Source organism: Physeter macrocephalus, chromosome 14 (assembly GCF_002837175.3).
Source record: "Physeter macrocephalus isolate SW-GA chromosome 14, ASM283717v5, whole genome shotgun sequence".
NCBI classification, from domain to species: Eukaryota; Metazoa; Chordata; class Mammalia; order Artiodactyla; family Physeteridae; genus Physeter; species Physeter macrocephalus.
This window is the reverse complement of record NC_041227.1, coordinates 123,560,973-123,576,663: the sequence shown is the minus strand read 5'-3', so window position 1 is coordinate 123,576,663 and position 15,691 is coordinate 123,560,973. Positions and strand designations below refer to the sequence as shown.

At 56.3% G+C, this 15,691-nt stretch overlaps 1 protein-coding gene across 4 annotated transcripts in view; it reads right to left on the bottom strand.

Annotated features, from left to right (window-relative positions):
• The window catches only part of RPTOR (regulatory associated protein of MTOR complex 1), a 262,877-nt gene that overhangs the window by 13,190 nt on the left and 233,996 nt on the right, over positions 1-15,691 (bottom strand). For 2 of the 4 annotated variants that reach the window (XM_055090448.1, XM_055090449.1), the window contains exons 23-27: positions 14,757-14,870; positions 9,076-9,181; positions 5,968-6,082; positions 4,577-4,701; positions 3,388-3,492 (exon numbers count right to left, since the gene is read on the bottom strand). In XM_055090448.1, coding sequence (XP_054946423.1) covers positions 3,388-3,492; positions 4,577-4,701; positions 5,968-6,082; positions 9,076-9,181; positions 14,757-14,870 — 565 coding nt within the window. The remainder of the gene's footprint in view (positions 1-3,387; positions 3,493-4,576; positions 4,702-5,967; positions 6,083-9,075; positions 9,182-14,756; positions 14,871-15,691) is intronic. The other 2 variants (XM_028499286.1, XM_028499287.1) reach the window with 1 other exon arrangement.

The following is a 15,691-nucleotide window of genomic DNA, read 5'->3' as shown; positions in this document are numbered from 1 at the left end:
AGACAGGAAATTGGAAGAGCTATGACTTGGGGGAAACACGATCCGACACGGCGTGGGCACTTCCAGTGAGTGGAGGTTAGCGGCCGGACGCGCACACGGTTAGTGCAGCCCAACCAGCAGGAGCTGACCCACTGGCCACGCCCGGAGGAGGGCAGACACTTCCGTTTAGGTCCTTAGAGTGAGGACAGCTCTTCATTCACGGGGCCCAGCGGTCAGTGAGGAGGCCTCTGCGGGGGTGGGAAGTGTGCTTCCATCCGGGCGTCTGTGGGCACTGTGGCCCAAGGACAGGCGGCCCCACCACCAGTTCTATTTCAGAACACGGCTCGCTCAGTTCCGGGGGTGGCAGTGAACCCAGACTGACTTCAGTTCTCCTGACCGCGGGGTACCCCATGAGGGGAGTGTCCCCAGGCTAACTGCACATGCATGCACAGGAGCGTGTTCATGTGTGCACATGCATGCATGCATGCCCATGCCTGTGTGCACATGTACACACGGGAGCCAGGGGCATGCTAAGATGATGCGGAGACCCTGCACATTTCACAGGACTTCCGAAAAGCAGGGGTAGGGCTCCTGCAAGAAACAGTCTCCTCAGTCACAAACCACAGAATCAAATCTTTGCTAACAAGCTGCCACGACAGCGACTTGGCGAGCAGATTCGGAGCTAGAGAGCGCGCAGGAGAACCTCACAGGCAGACTTTTCTAACTGTTCAGGGAGTGCCAAGTCCCCCCTCCCACGTGCCCTACACAGCAGCATTCACAAATGAGACCCGCTATGCCCTCTGCAGCTGAAGGACACGGTGGGCCAGGCCTCATGGGGTGCACAGCTGTGCAGGATCCCCCTCACAGGCATGTGGAGGAGCTGATGACCGCAGCCCCCCCAAGGGTGCCTCTTCCCCCGCCACAGCTCGTGGCTGCCTGGGACCCGAGCCAGGCGGAGGATCTCACTGCGGAGCACAGGGAGCTTCACGTGCCTTGGGGGCGGTCATCTGGAGCAGGGAGCGGGGGCCGCTGCTTCTGCCCGACAAGGTCCCGGGGGACCACAGCCAGAACTCTGAAGCTGTGGGGGTCCCCCCAGATGCTGACAAGCAACTGCTGTGGAAGCTGCTAGCTCTCCCCGCAGGGTCCCAGCCCACAGCTCTGTAATTGTCAAGTCAGAGGCCAAGGTGGGTGAAGAAAAAGAAACAAGGTGCTGATGGGCAGAGGCAAGGAGAAGTTGGCACAGGGGCCAGAATTCCACCAGACCTGCCCCTCGGTTACTGAGCTTGAGCTCCTGAAACAGAAATTACAATCGGGGGTCTCTCCAGCCCTGCTGGGGCTGCGATCCCCGTGCTGCCGACGGAAGCTGTGGAGACTGAAGGATGTGGGGCCCGGAGAGGCTCCCCGGTTCTCAGTGCGCCCCTTCTGGGCCCTGCAGCACACAAGCCCTTCCTGTCTCGATCCTTTAGAGCAGTCAGCCTCCCAGGCACACCACCCCTTCCACCTTCCATCCCCCTGAAAGAACAAGGAAATAACGTCTTCCTTTTTGCTAAGCCCACTGCCGTCTGGTCAAAAGGCAGGGGACAGACCAAACGAACTCTGGCTTAGCAGCCGAGGAGTGCTGTGTGCCTGCCCAAAGCCCCCCTCACCCCACCTGCTGATAAAGACCTGGAGGTAAGACCCCCACCAGCTTCCTGGCCCCTCAGCAACAATGCCTCTCCTGGGGGGATTTCTGAAACCCAGGAAAGGGAGAGGGTCTAGCAGGAAGGAGTCTGTAGGAAACATGTCTACAGCAGTGGAACCACTCTCAAGTTAGGGCTACAGTGCACACCTGGGCCAGGAGCAGCTCTCCACACACGGGTGACGTCTGGGGGAGACAAGTGCAGGGGAGCCCTGAGACTGTACTGCTGTCACCTCAGCCTCCTTTCCTCCCAGCTAGACTCTCCCCCCCGCCCCCAAACTGCATGCTGTCCACCCTCGCTCTCACCTTCACTAGAGCAAAGGCAAGTGGCATTGCGGGTAAAAAACCACAGACACATCATTTGGGGGTGGCAGGTATTTGGGGGCAGCAGGTAGGTAGGCCGCTGCAAGAGGAATAAACTAGACAAGAGTGTATCCACTGGGCTGCCAGTGGGCTCCCCACTTTCCCATTCTCTGGCCCTGCCGGGAGGCTGACCCTGCTCTCGACCAGCCCCTGCCTTCCCCACACAGGGGTCTGCGGAACGGCTGGAGCCTGGGGCGTGTCACCTGCTGGGACGGCAGCAGGAAGCTAAGGACTGAAAACCACGATTCAACCCGTCCAGCGTGTCCCGCAGCGAAACAAACCTGTGGGCGTGAGCACCTGAGAGCCACGGGGAGGCCGTCGGCCACCTGCTCTGCCGCAGCCGCAGCACTGAGGCGGGCCTGAGGCGGGGCTGGGGGCTGAGCGGGTGGGAGGCGGGGGCGCTGCAGGGCAGGGATCAGGCTTTGGCTCCAATGTTGGAAAAAGCAAGAGAGAGACGGAGGGACCTGTGACGGCAGCTGTCATCCATGTTAGCCCAGGACCGGGCCCAGAGGGGCCTGGGCAACAAGAAAACGGCTGTGTTGGGTCTTGTGGAGTTGGGTATGCATGACCATTTTGTTCCTGAAGAAAATGTAAAAACATGGCTATTTAAAAAATTAACACATAAGGAAGTGTCTGCCGTGGAGCCGCCGGCCGTGCCCCCGAGGGTCGGCATCTCCCTAGGACAAGTGCTCTGACGGAGGGGAGAGAAGCAGCCACGTAGGCACCTGATTGGCCACGCGAGGACACGCAGAGACCCCAGGCCAGCAGAGGGGCCGACAGCAAGCCGCTCCGGCCTCCAGCTGGCAGCGGCTTTGCGACCACATTGGAGGGTGGCTCTGGCTGAGGATGTCTCTGGAAATCCAGACCTATGGCTGCATTAATGCTGTGTGCACAGCGAGCACGGGGCTGAGAGGTGCAGACCTCCCGACAATGGGCCTGGACCCGGAGACCGGCAGGCGGTGCTGGTGTCTCTCACCCTGGGCGTGGGGCAGCCATGCACACCGACAGGCAGCACGCACAGCGGTGGCCGGTGGGTGCTGCAGCCGCGCCTCTGTCAGCCCAGGGCAGGCAGGCAGCGCACTGGCCTCCCCCGTAGGACCAGACACAACCGGGGTGCCTGCTGTGTGCTCATCACCGAGAGGGGATTAACTTGGACACGAGGGGCACGGAATGCAGCCCCAGGCCCTGCCGCGGCCACGCTCTCACAAGCAACACGAGCTTCCAGCCAAGGACGGGGGCTGTGGGCTGGTCAGAGCTCGGCAGGACTTGCACCCGCGAGCAGAGCCTCCCAAGGAGGAGGCTGGCTGGGTCGTCACCTGGGGAGTCTGAGTGGACTGAGCGCCTGCACGACCCCCGGGAGCACCCACCTCGGGTGGTGGGCAGCATGTCGGAGAGCCCCTGCCAGGCCGTCACCATTTCTGGATTCTTTTCCAAATCAGCAAAGTTCTTCCAGACTCTGATGGCACCGTCATCTTGGGGAGACAAGAGAGGATATTCAAATGCAGGCCTGGCTGCTTTGGGAAGGGGAGGAGGGCCCTCCCCCGGAGGCACAGGAGGACAAAGGCTGCCCAGCCCGAGGGACAGATGGGTCTCTCGTCTGGTGAGGAGCTGATCAGAGGCAGAGTGAGGCCTGCTCTGGCCTGACCTTGGGCTTCAGGGCTGTGCCTCTGCCTCAGCATCCCACCCCCCCAACCCCCGCAGGGGATCACCTGCCAAGAAGAGGCAGTCTCAAGGGGACGGTGCTCAGGGCCTCTCTCTCCCCACCTCCCCTCACACGACTCAGGAAATGGGCGGCTTGCTCCTCCTGCCTCGCCAGGCTCAGAACGGGGCAGAGGCCCCAGTGTTCTCCGGCAGATGGGCAGCCAGGTGGGCCTGAGTGTGTGGGTCCACCACCTGGCTGCCTGTCCGTCTGTCCTTCCTTCCTTCCTCCTGGTGTTGCTTGCCCCCAGGACCCTGCTCTCTGGCCTCACTAGCCCTTCACACGAGGCCCTCAAGGATGACCTTGCCTCAAGCTGCAGAGGGAGGATGAGGTCATCCGGGGACACACTGGGAAACACTTGCCTGATCTCTGCTGAGAAGTGAAGCCTCCCTGCTGGAGAACTCAAGCCTCGTGCTGCATCTCCACTGGGACCCGACTCCTGAAGGGCCCTGGGTTCCTCTGCTGTGTCTCTGCGCCCGGGGAATCACGCTCTCTGCCTCCTCTTTGGCGCTCAGAGAGGCTCAGTGTGATCTGTCCTCAAACCCCCAACTGACCCTACTGGCTGCCCGCACCACTCTGGGTTTTCGTCCTCCCCCTCCCTGCCTGGTGTCTGCCAGGGGGCTGGCTTTGGGCCGGGGCTGGACTTTATTTTCCTGGGGAGGGCTGCCAGCAGGACCTCTCCCCATGGGTGTGCCTTTAATGACGGAGGCCTCCACCTGGGAGCGGTCAGCCCCCTTTGCCAGAAGAAACAATCGAGGTCACAGGAAGCTTCGTGCCAATTCGTGCTGGGGTCTTGCATCTGTCCCCCACCACCTCTGCATTGGGGTTTAGGTCCCCACCACGCAAACCCCACTCACCTGTGGCTGTGAGCAGGAGCGAGCAGTCCTGGCCATTCAGATACTCCATGGCCGTGACCCTCGTGTACCGGGGGTTTCCGTTGTGGAAATAATCCAGCTTCTCCCCTTTCTCCCAGTCCCAAAAACTTCAGGGAATAAGAGAGGAATAAGGCTAGTGATCAGGGAAATACAAACCAAAGCCACAAGGAAATACCACCTTACACCCACCAGGTCGGCCACCAGCAAAAACACAGAAAGGGACAAATGCTGTGAAGGATGTGGAGAAACTGGAACCCTGTGCCCTGCTGGTGGGAACGTAAAATGGTGTAGCTGCCATGCGAAACAAGAGTGGTTCTTCAAGATAACTAAACACAGAACTACCGTTTGGCCAGGATTCCACCTCTGGGTATACGCTGTGCACCCAGGTTATATCAGTGTCACTCACAACAGCCAAAGGGTGAAAGCAACCCAAGTGCTCATCAATGGATGAAGGATGAAACAAAATGTGGCCCATACACATCGACTATCATTCTGTCTTCAAAGGGAAGGAAGTTCTGACACCTGCTTTGTTAAGTGAAATAATCCAGTCAAAAAAGGACAAATACTAGATGATCCCACTTATATGAGGTTCCTGGAATAGACAAATTCATAGAGCCAGAAAGTGGGGTGCTGGGCCTGGGAAGTGGGGAGGGGGAGTCAGTGTTTCATGGGGACAGAGTTTCAGTTTAGGGTGATGAGAAAGTCCTGGAGATGGACAGTGGTGATGGCTGCACAACAAGGTGAACGTGCTTAATGCCACTGGACTGCACACTTAAAAACGGAGAAGACAGTAAATTTTATGTTACGTATAAAAAAAGGAGAGGAAAAAGAAACAGGTAAGAATTCTATCCAATTTATCAGCTATAAAAAGAATCGCGTCCATGGTTCTCTCCCATCAAGTGGGCACTTTCTCAGTGACATAAGGGCAATGGTCACTATGAATTAACATGGTGTCTTGTTACTGACACTTTCCCTTCACGCACTTGCTGCCCTTGCACACGAGCGGGTTCCTCACATGTCCCGTCACTGTGGGATCCTGATGAGCCCCTGTGCACTGGTCTCTGTTCACTGCACAGGAATGGCCCCATCTTAGTACCAGAAGCTCCCGTCCCGGCCCACACATAGCCGTGCTCAGGCCTCTGGAACACCCGTGGTAAGGTGGCCAGGTGCAACCCTGGGAGGGCGCGGGCAACACCAGGAGGAGGGACGTTTCTCGGCAAGTCTTCCAGCTCCCCCCCCTCCCCCTGAACAGCCCAAAGGCCCGGGCCGAGGAGCTTCCACACCAGGAGTGTGCAGGGGGGCATCCTGCCCACACCCCCCAGGGGCTACCTCTTCTCCAGCTGAAAGGCCAGCCCTGCAAGTGCCCCACGTACCAGATGCTGTCTTTGTCAGCGACGGCCACACACGGCGTAAAGGGGTGAAACTTGACCACGGAGGGGACACCAGGGTTCCTGTTCAGAAATATCTGGTCGTCCAGCCTTGTGATACCTGCCAAGGGAAACACACGACTATGGGTCTCAATTGGCAGCAAATGTCAATGATGTATTTTACCAAGGCCGACACCAGTCCCTAATGTTTGGGGACCTGGAGGGGCCCAGAGGAGAGCAGGGGTTACAGCGCAGGAGTGGGCTCCTGACAGCAGGGCCCTGCCTCTGCTTGGACATGGCTAGCATTCGATATATAATTGTGACAACCCGTCAGCAATACTCAGATCAGTGCACACTGGTTAAGGCTTTAGGAAAAGAGCACCAAAGATTTTTGGAATAAAGCTCAGTAAGGCTGAGATTCGTAACTGAGACGCAGGGCTGAAGCCTCGGTCTGGCCATCGCTGTCTGCGATCCAGCCAAGGATGTGAACGGGGATTTGTTCACCAGGCCCCAATACAGCCACTTGGGAAAAAACCCTCGTGGCCCTGAAGGAGCTTTAGAAGAACAACGAAAAGAGGATAAAAATGCTAAGAGCATCAGACAGGTGCACACACATTTCTGGAGAATGACACAGGCTCACGCAGAGGAGCCAGGCGTGGTGGCCCCTCTTCCCGGCACGTTGTAGAGGGTGAGCAGCCCTCATGACACTCAGGCCCCGGAGTCACCCCCTCCTCGGTGGCTGGACGCAAGTCTTGGGTGACACAGAGGAGCTGCTCACGCTTCGTGAACCTGGCACCGGCCGGGCGAGCTGCTGTCACCAATGATTTCAGGCCTTTTCCGCCTCCCTTTGCTAAAACAACTAACACAGAAAACCACTCAACAATCAAGACAGGGTTAAACTAACAGGCAAACAGGTCCCGAGGGTTTAACTGTTGCCCAGAGGTGCCTTCCCCTACAGCCATGGGTTCCCCAGGACAGGGGTGTGATTTGACCCAGGAAAGATGAGGGGACACCCATCTGAGTGCGTGTGACCCACTCAGTGACCCATCCTGAGTCACTGCAGGTGTTCTGCAGACATGCAGAGATCCACGTATGATGGCGAAGTCATGGTGTCACGGGGGGTGGCCGGAGGGGTCATGGATAGAAAAGGCAGTATTAATTTTCCCAGCTCGTCTCCCAGCGCCTCGCCGACTTGTCCGGTGACTTTGCTCGGCCCGCAGGCGTGATTCCCGTCCTTCTACAGTTCACAGCCTTCCCAGCACACTGCTGGCCTCAGATAGAACCACAACTTCATGAGGAGTCCAGGCTCTGAGTGCAGCAGGTCGTGGAGGAGGCTGTGGCCTCACTAGCGGCCCTGTCCTCCCTGCCCACGTCCACCGGCAGTGATGCTCCCATTGGCAAGCTCACTTGCTAAGGTTTTCAGCGGCTCAGCAGTTCCTCTCGGTGTGTGTCTGACAAGCAGACCTCTTTTTTTCCACAAAGACTGGAAAAGAGAACCCCTGACCCTAATTTACAGAGATACTTTTTTTCTTTTCTGTCTGGAAAGCCTGGTTGTTTCTCGAGTGGCTGGCTCTAATTTCACTCCCTGCTCAATGCTGACCAGCAACACCAGCCCAGAGTGTGGCCTTCGCCGCCTTCAGATGTCCGACTGCGTGCAGCAGACTGGCTCCCAGGTTGCACCCGTGGGTACAGGGAAACCAATTTGTTCTGCTGTCCCCGTCCATAGGCCTGGGGTTCTAAAGAACCACCAACTTCCAAGAAAACAGACCCTTGACCGCATAATTCGGAGAGCTTCTATCAAGCTGGGCGGCTCGCTCTCTCCTGGAGAAAGCTGCAGACTCCGAATCCCACATCCCCAGAGGCTTTACATCCAGCTGCGACAGTGCTTTCATAGAGGCGAGTTACAAACAACCAAGATTGGTTTTAGCAGAAGTGACCGCACATCAGTGAAACGTGACCCGAGCATCTCACGGAGAGCACTGTGAACGCACGCGGAAGTGCTTCCGAAACAGCACTGCTTCTGGAAGTGCTCAGTGGGCCAAGAAGTGCGCTGGGCCTGGGCAGGCGGGCCAGGGACGAGACCCCGACTCCAGGCTGCCTGCAGGCAGGGACGGTCTCATGGGTTCTCACCCTCAACTTTAAAAAGTAACCTGTAATAATCAAGAGAATTGGACAGGACAGGGAGGCAAGGTCACGACAACAATTGAACAGAAGCGTTAAGAGCCTGCTTCTCCACTCTGTGCGGTACCCGGCAGCGCCAGTCCACCGCCCAAAGCTGGCCCAGCAATGAGGGCTCAGGCAGAGCCAGAAGACCAGCCCACGCCCTGTGCACTCACAGCTGTGGGAGTGGGGCGGTTCCCGGGCCAGCGGGGGCTGTACTGCTGGGAGAGGGAGAGGAGAGAGGCTCGTCCTTGGGGGGTGGTGAGGGGCCCAGTACTCTGCCCCTGTTCTGATCACAGGGTGGAGGCCCTCAGCTGCCGCCTCCCACCCTGCTGCAGTGCCTGGGGGGCTGCTGCAGCCAAGATGAGGGGAGCCGCAGCCCAGCAGCCCTCCCTGTGGCAGCCCGCGTGGCCACGCTGCTCACTGCCACTTCACCAGGGGTGGGGCTGGGGGGCATGCAAAGTGGGCGGTTTGGGCATCTGTTGGCAAATTTAGTAAAAGGTTTGGTCGACATGTGACTGATACACAGCTTTGGGTGATAGAGAGCAATTATCTGGGGGCTTGGTGGGGTCCAGGTAAACACAGCCAGGGCCTGGTGTTTGTCTACTGTCCCCATGGGGAGGACACAGGCCCACCCCGCCGTGGACCCCAGGGCCTGTGGAGGGCTTGCTCCTTCCTCTCTGGAAACGACAAAAGGCAGAAGACACAATTGTCCAGAAGCTGCCAGTCAAGACAGGAGCTTCCCTGGACGATGATCCCAGAGAGCTTCCAAGTCTCCCTGAGGGCAAAGGCACAGAGTCTCCCGGGACCAGGCCTTGTCAGGCAGGCGGGTGGTGCCCCCACCTTGGCACTCCTCCCTCCCTCGAGCATCTCCGCCAGCCTCACTCCTCCCCTGCACAAGGGCGGGTGGGCGCCTGCTCAACGACCGCAGTGGCCCCTGGGGACACTGCTTACCCTTCTGGATGAGCTGCTGCGCCTGCTTCCTGACGCGGGTGTTTCGTAGAAACCGCCACTCCCGCTCCTTGCGGATCTGACTCTCCAGGTCATGCTCTTCCGGGATCTTCAACAATAAAAAAACAATTATTTCCAGATAAGAGGATTCCTCTTCCACAGGTGCTAAAGAACCTGGGTTCTCTGGTCAGCCCAGTGTCCAGTGCCCTACCGCAGTCCAGAGCAGAGCATTACAGTCAGAGGTTGGTCACTGAATCCCCGAAGCAGCTTCCCTCTCTATGCTGGCAGTGCCGCTCACTGCTGGCCGCTGGGCTTAGAGGCTCTGAGACCTGGGACCGGGTTGGGGGAGGGCTGGCCGGTGCGGGGATGCTGAATGGAGACTCAGGAAACCCCTGCCCCCACGACTGCCCAACCGTGGAAACCAGAAGCCGTTGCACTCTGACAGGGCAGCAGGGGGGCTGCTTTCAAAGCAGACAGATTTTGAGGGGAGGTTCAGGGATAAGGGCTGGGTGTTTTCTGCAGGAGGGGACACAAAGGGCCCTGCTGTGCCAGACACTAAATTTGCTCCTTCTTACCCTTAAATGCAAAATCAGAAAAAGATGGGCTGTGCTCAGAGACTTTTGCTTTTATGCTTTGATGCCAAAGGGGACTGAGGCATCTGGTTAGAAGATGAACGAGCTCATGAGAAGTGACAGAGGACAGCAGCCAGGGCATGGCTACCCCGTGACAGCTGCAAGAGGCAGGCCGGGCCTGAGGGTGGGATCTTCTCTGGGAGCTGCTGCCCGCCCCACTCCACCTAATGCAGCAGAGGGTGAAGTTGGCATCGGATTCCGCATAGGTGGAGACTGAGGAAGGAGCTTCGACCCTATGTCAGAGAACTTCTGCCCTCCCTAATCAGCTTTCAAGAGACGGAGTTTATCTGCACGTGAAGTATATGGATGCTGGAACAGTCCCCTTTCCTGGATAAGGGCCCTTCTTGCTTCATGGCTGGCGTGTGTGCATGGCGTGGGTGCATGTGGGCTACGGATGGGTGTGCCTAGGAGAGGGCCACACTTAGCAAATAATAAGTTAGGATTTAAGTCTACTTTATTCATAACAATCACTTGTCATGTAAAAAAGATGCAGCTCCTTAATCACATAGTCAATCTGGCTAACTCTGGTCCCCTGCTTGAAAACAGCTGTAAAATCCCCAAATACAAAAGGAATCAAATAAACTAGGAAAAACCCTACTTCCTCTTGGCTGAGTTAACCAGCCTTGTACTCAGCCAGGTAACACCACACAGGCAGAAAGAGCCCATATTCATCCTGGAGAAGGCATCAGGATGAAGGACGGTGAACGTGGTCACGTGCACGTGCCTGTGTGTAAGTGTGGCTGAGAAATGAGGTAACGCCTACAAGGAGAGGAGTTCAGCTCACGCTTTAGGCAGTTATTACATGAAATGGTCATGGAGCACTTTCGTGTCTCCTCCTAGAATGCTCTGTGTTATCTCTGATCACAAATGAACAACCCCAAACCTCACCTCGTCCCTGTGCACAGGTGCCGAGGCCTCTGTGTTCCAGCATTTCACTGCTACACTCCTGTCTTTTTTCTCTTAAAAATCACAAAACTACACCCAGCAAAACAGCAAAGATATCCTGACACGTAGACAACCGAAGAAAAGTCACCCAGAGCCTCCAGAGCACAGTTAGTGCTGTAGACATAACCCCACGAAGGTACTTGGGATAGACGATGGGTTTTTACCAGTTGGTTTTGTTGCATGACAATCCAGAGATTATTTGAAAACAAATAACAAATAACCAATAATGTAGAACAACAATAAGAAAACCCCACATGAAAAGACTGAGACTGCACCTAAATGAATCTCTCGTTTCTGCGGGAATAAATTAGAGGAAGGGTCTAGACAAGCAGGAAGGGAGTGGGACAGGCAGGCATGAAGTTCTGGATTGTACTCCCCATGGTGGCGGCAGGCGGGAGGAAGGAAGGGGGACGGGAGGCAGCTGTGCATGGGAGTGAGGCCACCCGTGCCCTGGGGCCACAGACAGGCTGACCTCCACGGCACAGCCGGGCATCACTGCCCTGGGCTGAGTCCTAAGCAGCAGAGCGTGGCGCTCCCGGGAGCGGTCCCACGGGCATACAGGCTCTGCTGAGCTCAGAGAAGAACTTGCAGAACTGAACTAAACTAAACCACAGCCCAGGAACCAGTGCACGCATCGTCTTAGGGATAATCGCCATGAAGCACTAGGACAAGCAGGGGCATAGAGCAGTGGGACAGTGTGGGAGGCGAGGGTGGAGAAAGACGAGGAGAGGAGAGGACAAGAGAGCAGAAGACGCCATGAGAAGCAGCCGGCGTTGGCCGGCCGGGATGGACAAGGATGCACGGAGAGACCAGACGATTTCCCACTCAGCCTGTCTTAATCATCCGCTCATGAGCTCCTCCCCTCCCCCCATGGCTCTGCAGGCTGAACAAAAGCTTCTGACTATACAAAAGCCCAGACCCAGGCTGTGCTGTGCTTTCCTCTAAGCACAGCTGGAGGGATGTGGGTGTGGGAAATAGTGTTACATGATTAGGATCACGACACTCCTCGGATTCCTAACACCCCCTGGCTTCTCCTCAAACAGAAACCAATTACGGTGCTGAAGCCTCCTGAAGCCTCCCGAGGAGCCGAGGAGCCGGCGGCTGGCGGCTGACGGCTGGTGAGGGTGTCCCCCTTGCTCCTCGCCTGTCACTGGGGCAGGCTGGGCTTGGGAACAAAGGAAGACCAGAGGGTCTGCAGAAGCCTGAGGGCGGGCATTTCCATGTGGAGCAGGTTCTCATATGATGAATTTGTGAATCACAGGGCTGGGTCTTACCCTCAATGCCTCTGAATTTAAAGAGGTTCAAGTGCACGGGATAAAATTCATGACAGGCCCGTGACTATCAGGATAGCAGCATGACCCCTGGGGACGGCTCATGATGTCAATGCTAAATTCTCAGACACCGAGCTCCCTGGTCCCACCAGAAACAAAGCGAGTTCTGTGGCAGGACAGAGTACCTCTGCGCTTGCCTCTCATTTAATTTTGTTTGTTTGTCATTTAATAACAAACACCCTCCCCAAACAATGACAGGGGGTCAGCAGTGTGCACTGGCTGGGGGCTGACCCGGTTCGACCCGCCACCTCTGGGCACGACATCTAAGGGGTGAAGACCACTGACTGCCAAGGGAAAAGCTCTGAAGTGCAGATCAGAGTTCACTGCAGGTACTGATAGCCAAATATGGGCATTTTCATCATCAGGCCACACTTCTCGTAAAGCATCAGGGTGACTGAGATACAGTTCACACGCATTAAATTTCACCCTTTTGGGCACAGTATGTAACCACCACCACAGTGAGCATGTTGAACAGTCCCCCACACCTCAAACTGCCACGTGCCCTCTGTAGTCAAGCCCTCCCCCCAGACCCAGCCCAACGCCCTGCCCTCTGTTCTCTGTCCCTGCAGCTTTGTTTCGCCTTTTCCAGTGGTGGCTGTGGGTCTGCATCTGAGTGAAACACGTAAACACGTAAGTAGAGGTCCCCACAAACCGCAGCCCTCGCCTGCGGAGCCTCCCCCCGCGGTCAGCTGACGTGCGCTCCTGGAGGGCACCTGCACTCTGAGTCTGAGTACTCGGTGCTGAGGAAAGGAAAGCAAATCCTTAGGGAAAAGTCAAGTTCATTTCTAAGTTTAAGAGAAACGTGTTTTGGATTACCTATGCCACTTCTCCCCACAGGTAGATGACTGAGAACAGGCATCCCTGGAGACTTCAAGGACAGATGCTCAGCACCCCACCAAGTAGCTTCCGAGACTTACAGTCACTGCCGTTTCAGTGAGATGGCAGACCAACCACCTAGAGTCCAAGTCACTTGACCGCACTTGCCTTAAGCAGGAGACTGTATCAACGAAACCGAACTTCCATTACTATTAGACTAAACCCCCTTAACTTTCAAGCAGATGGTATGTACCACAGATCTAAAGGACAACTCGCTACCTACAGCACCAGTGAGGAACTGTCTCCTGGGACAAATTCCGGTGTTTGCCTACTCCCTCCTTCCTTAGCCAGAGGAGCCCGAGATGTCCTGTCTGCGGGCGGACAGGTCAGCAGGAGCAGGCCGACCCTGGTGTGGACAACACACTTGGTTGACTGTAACAGGCCTCAATGATCTCTTGGGGTCATTTCTTTAATACATTTTTTTCCTGATTATAAAGGTACTTCGTGCTAAGTGTAGAAAGTATGGCCATCCTGTGGCCAGTTTACGTCCTGTTTTTTTTCCCTTTTAAAGAAATTTTGTCATGAGTTTTTTTTTTTTTTTTTTTTTTTTTGTGATGAGCATTTTCTTATGTTACTAATTTCAAAGCTTTATTTTATTTACTTATTTATTTATTTTCGCGGCACGCGGGCCTCTCACTGCTGTGGCCTCTCCCGCTGTGGAGCACAGGCTCCGGACGCACAGGCTCAGCGGCCATGGCTCACGGGCCCAGCCGCTCCACGGCATGTGGGATCCTCCCGGACCGGGTCACGAACCCGTGTCCCCTGCATCGGCAGGCGGACTCTCAACCACTGCGCCACCAGGGAAGCCCCAAAGCTTTATTTTTTAATAGCTCCAATAATATCGTATCAAATACTTCGTCCTTTTTTAACCATTCTCCTCCTGTTGGACATCTACATGGATCCTAGTTTTTGCTGAGAGAGTGCTTCTCCTTTTCAGCAACGGGACTTGATAAATTAGAACTCTATCACCTGCCTCAGGCACTGACAACCATTATTCTGTGTTGTGACTGACAAAAATCAGTATCACTACAGGGAAACAGGAAGGCCGGAGAAAAGTTGTGATAGAGTCCAAATACTCTTCCTGGAAATTACTTGGATATGTAGCTTGATATACAAGTAAGAATAAGCTGCAGGTTTCAATTTTCCATTATCTACGAGGGAAGAGGAAGGTGGTTTTGTAAGAACGTGCTTTAGACCAGCAAAGTCTAAAATGAACCGCTGCAACACTCCCTGCAGAAAGATGGGCACGAAGATTCAGCTCTGACAGCGCTGCCCTGTCTCACCCTGGCACCCTGAACGTGTGGCCTGAGTCTGTAGCAAAAGGACACATGTCACGTCATCAAACCTGGAAGGCAGTGTCCTGGAATAAGCCAGGTTACCCCAGTCAGCTAGCTTAGTCCAACAGTCCCCAAAGCCAGAAGCGGCCCAGGCGAGGCCTGGGGACCGCCTGGATGACTTTGCTAACCAAGACAAAATGGCACATTTTATACTGGCAAGCTTGGAAAAGGCAGGTAAGTGAGGTCTGTTTCTTTTACTGTTTTTTACCTGTTAATACCAGCTACCATGACAGCAATCTGGCGTCCCCTCAACAGCCACCCTCGGTGGGACAGGAGGCCAGTGGGCACAGCAGGGCCCTGTGCAGCCGGCACCTGCCCCGGGCCACGGCTCAGGGCAGGGCCTGCGCGACTCCACCTGGGCTGCTAGGAGTCACAGCATGTGGCCCCCGAGGGTCACAGCGAGCAAACCAGTGGCGATCAGACCTTGAGCTCAGAGCAGAGGGGTTCAGACACCCAGGCCTGAGGCCGGGGCTCTGGAGTCCTGTGTGCGTTTGCTGAGGAGATGGGGGCAGTGCATGCCAGGGGATTCTGGCTTTAAACCCTGAGAGCTGCCGACACACCACTACCTTCATGACAGGCTGGGCGAAGTACCGCGCGCTCCAGTCGCAGAACCCTGTCTGCATTGTGGCCGAGATGAAACTTTTGTGCCCGGCAGCATCATCTGGGTCGTCAGTGGTCTTCGGGGCATTTGGAAAGGAGGAGGGGAGGAGAAGACAGAAACAGAGTTAGTCACGTCAACCCCGAACTTCGTGAGCTCGAGACAGTCCATCCCTGGAGACCAAGGCACAGGGGTCAGGCTTCTGAGGGCAATATCTCCGTGGTCCCCTCACTTCTGCATCCTGGTGCCCAAGGAACCCCGACTGTCAGGACAGGGCTCCGAGTCTGCACTCAGAGGCCAAGCATCCCCCAGGGCCGGCTGAGGTGGCCTGGGCTGCAGAGTCCCTGACACTTGCCATCGGTGCTCAGTCAGCAGCCCCACGAGGCCTTTGCTGCCTGGTCCCAGGGCCGCCGCTCCCACCAGGCCAGTCATACACATAGGACCTTGGCCTACCCTCTGGCTCCTGGATAAGAGCACAGTAGAGCTCAGGCCAACTGTGACTTCTAAGCATTAAAACTTAAAACACGTGGCTCTGCTCACTGGGACAGTGGTTCAGTTTGTTCCCTGCTGCAGAACCAATGGGGCCCAGGATGGCAGAGCAGGGGTTTGCCTCACTGCACGCGGCCGGGCATGAGAAGTGCCTCAGAGAGGAGCCCCCGCTACCCAGGGAGACATGCTGGGTGGAAAATCCCACAGATGGGGTCAGCGATAGGGTCTTACCTCCTGCCTGACAGGGGAACCGCAGCTGCCTGCCGCCACCTCGCGGCTCTGCTAGGCCAGGACCCACGGATCATGGCCCAGCCACTCCTGCCTGGCTGCCCCACGTAGGGTCCAGCCGGGAGGCTAAACCTGGCACCTGGCCTTGTGGCCGTTTTTGTTCCTTAGCCATTGAGGCGAGGG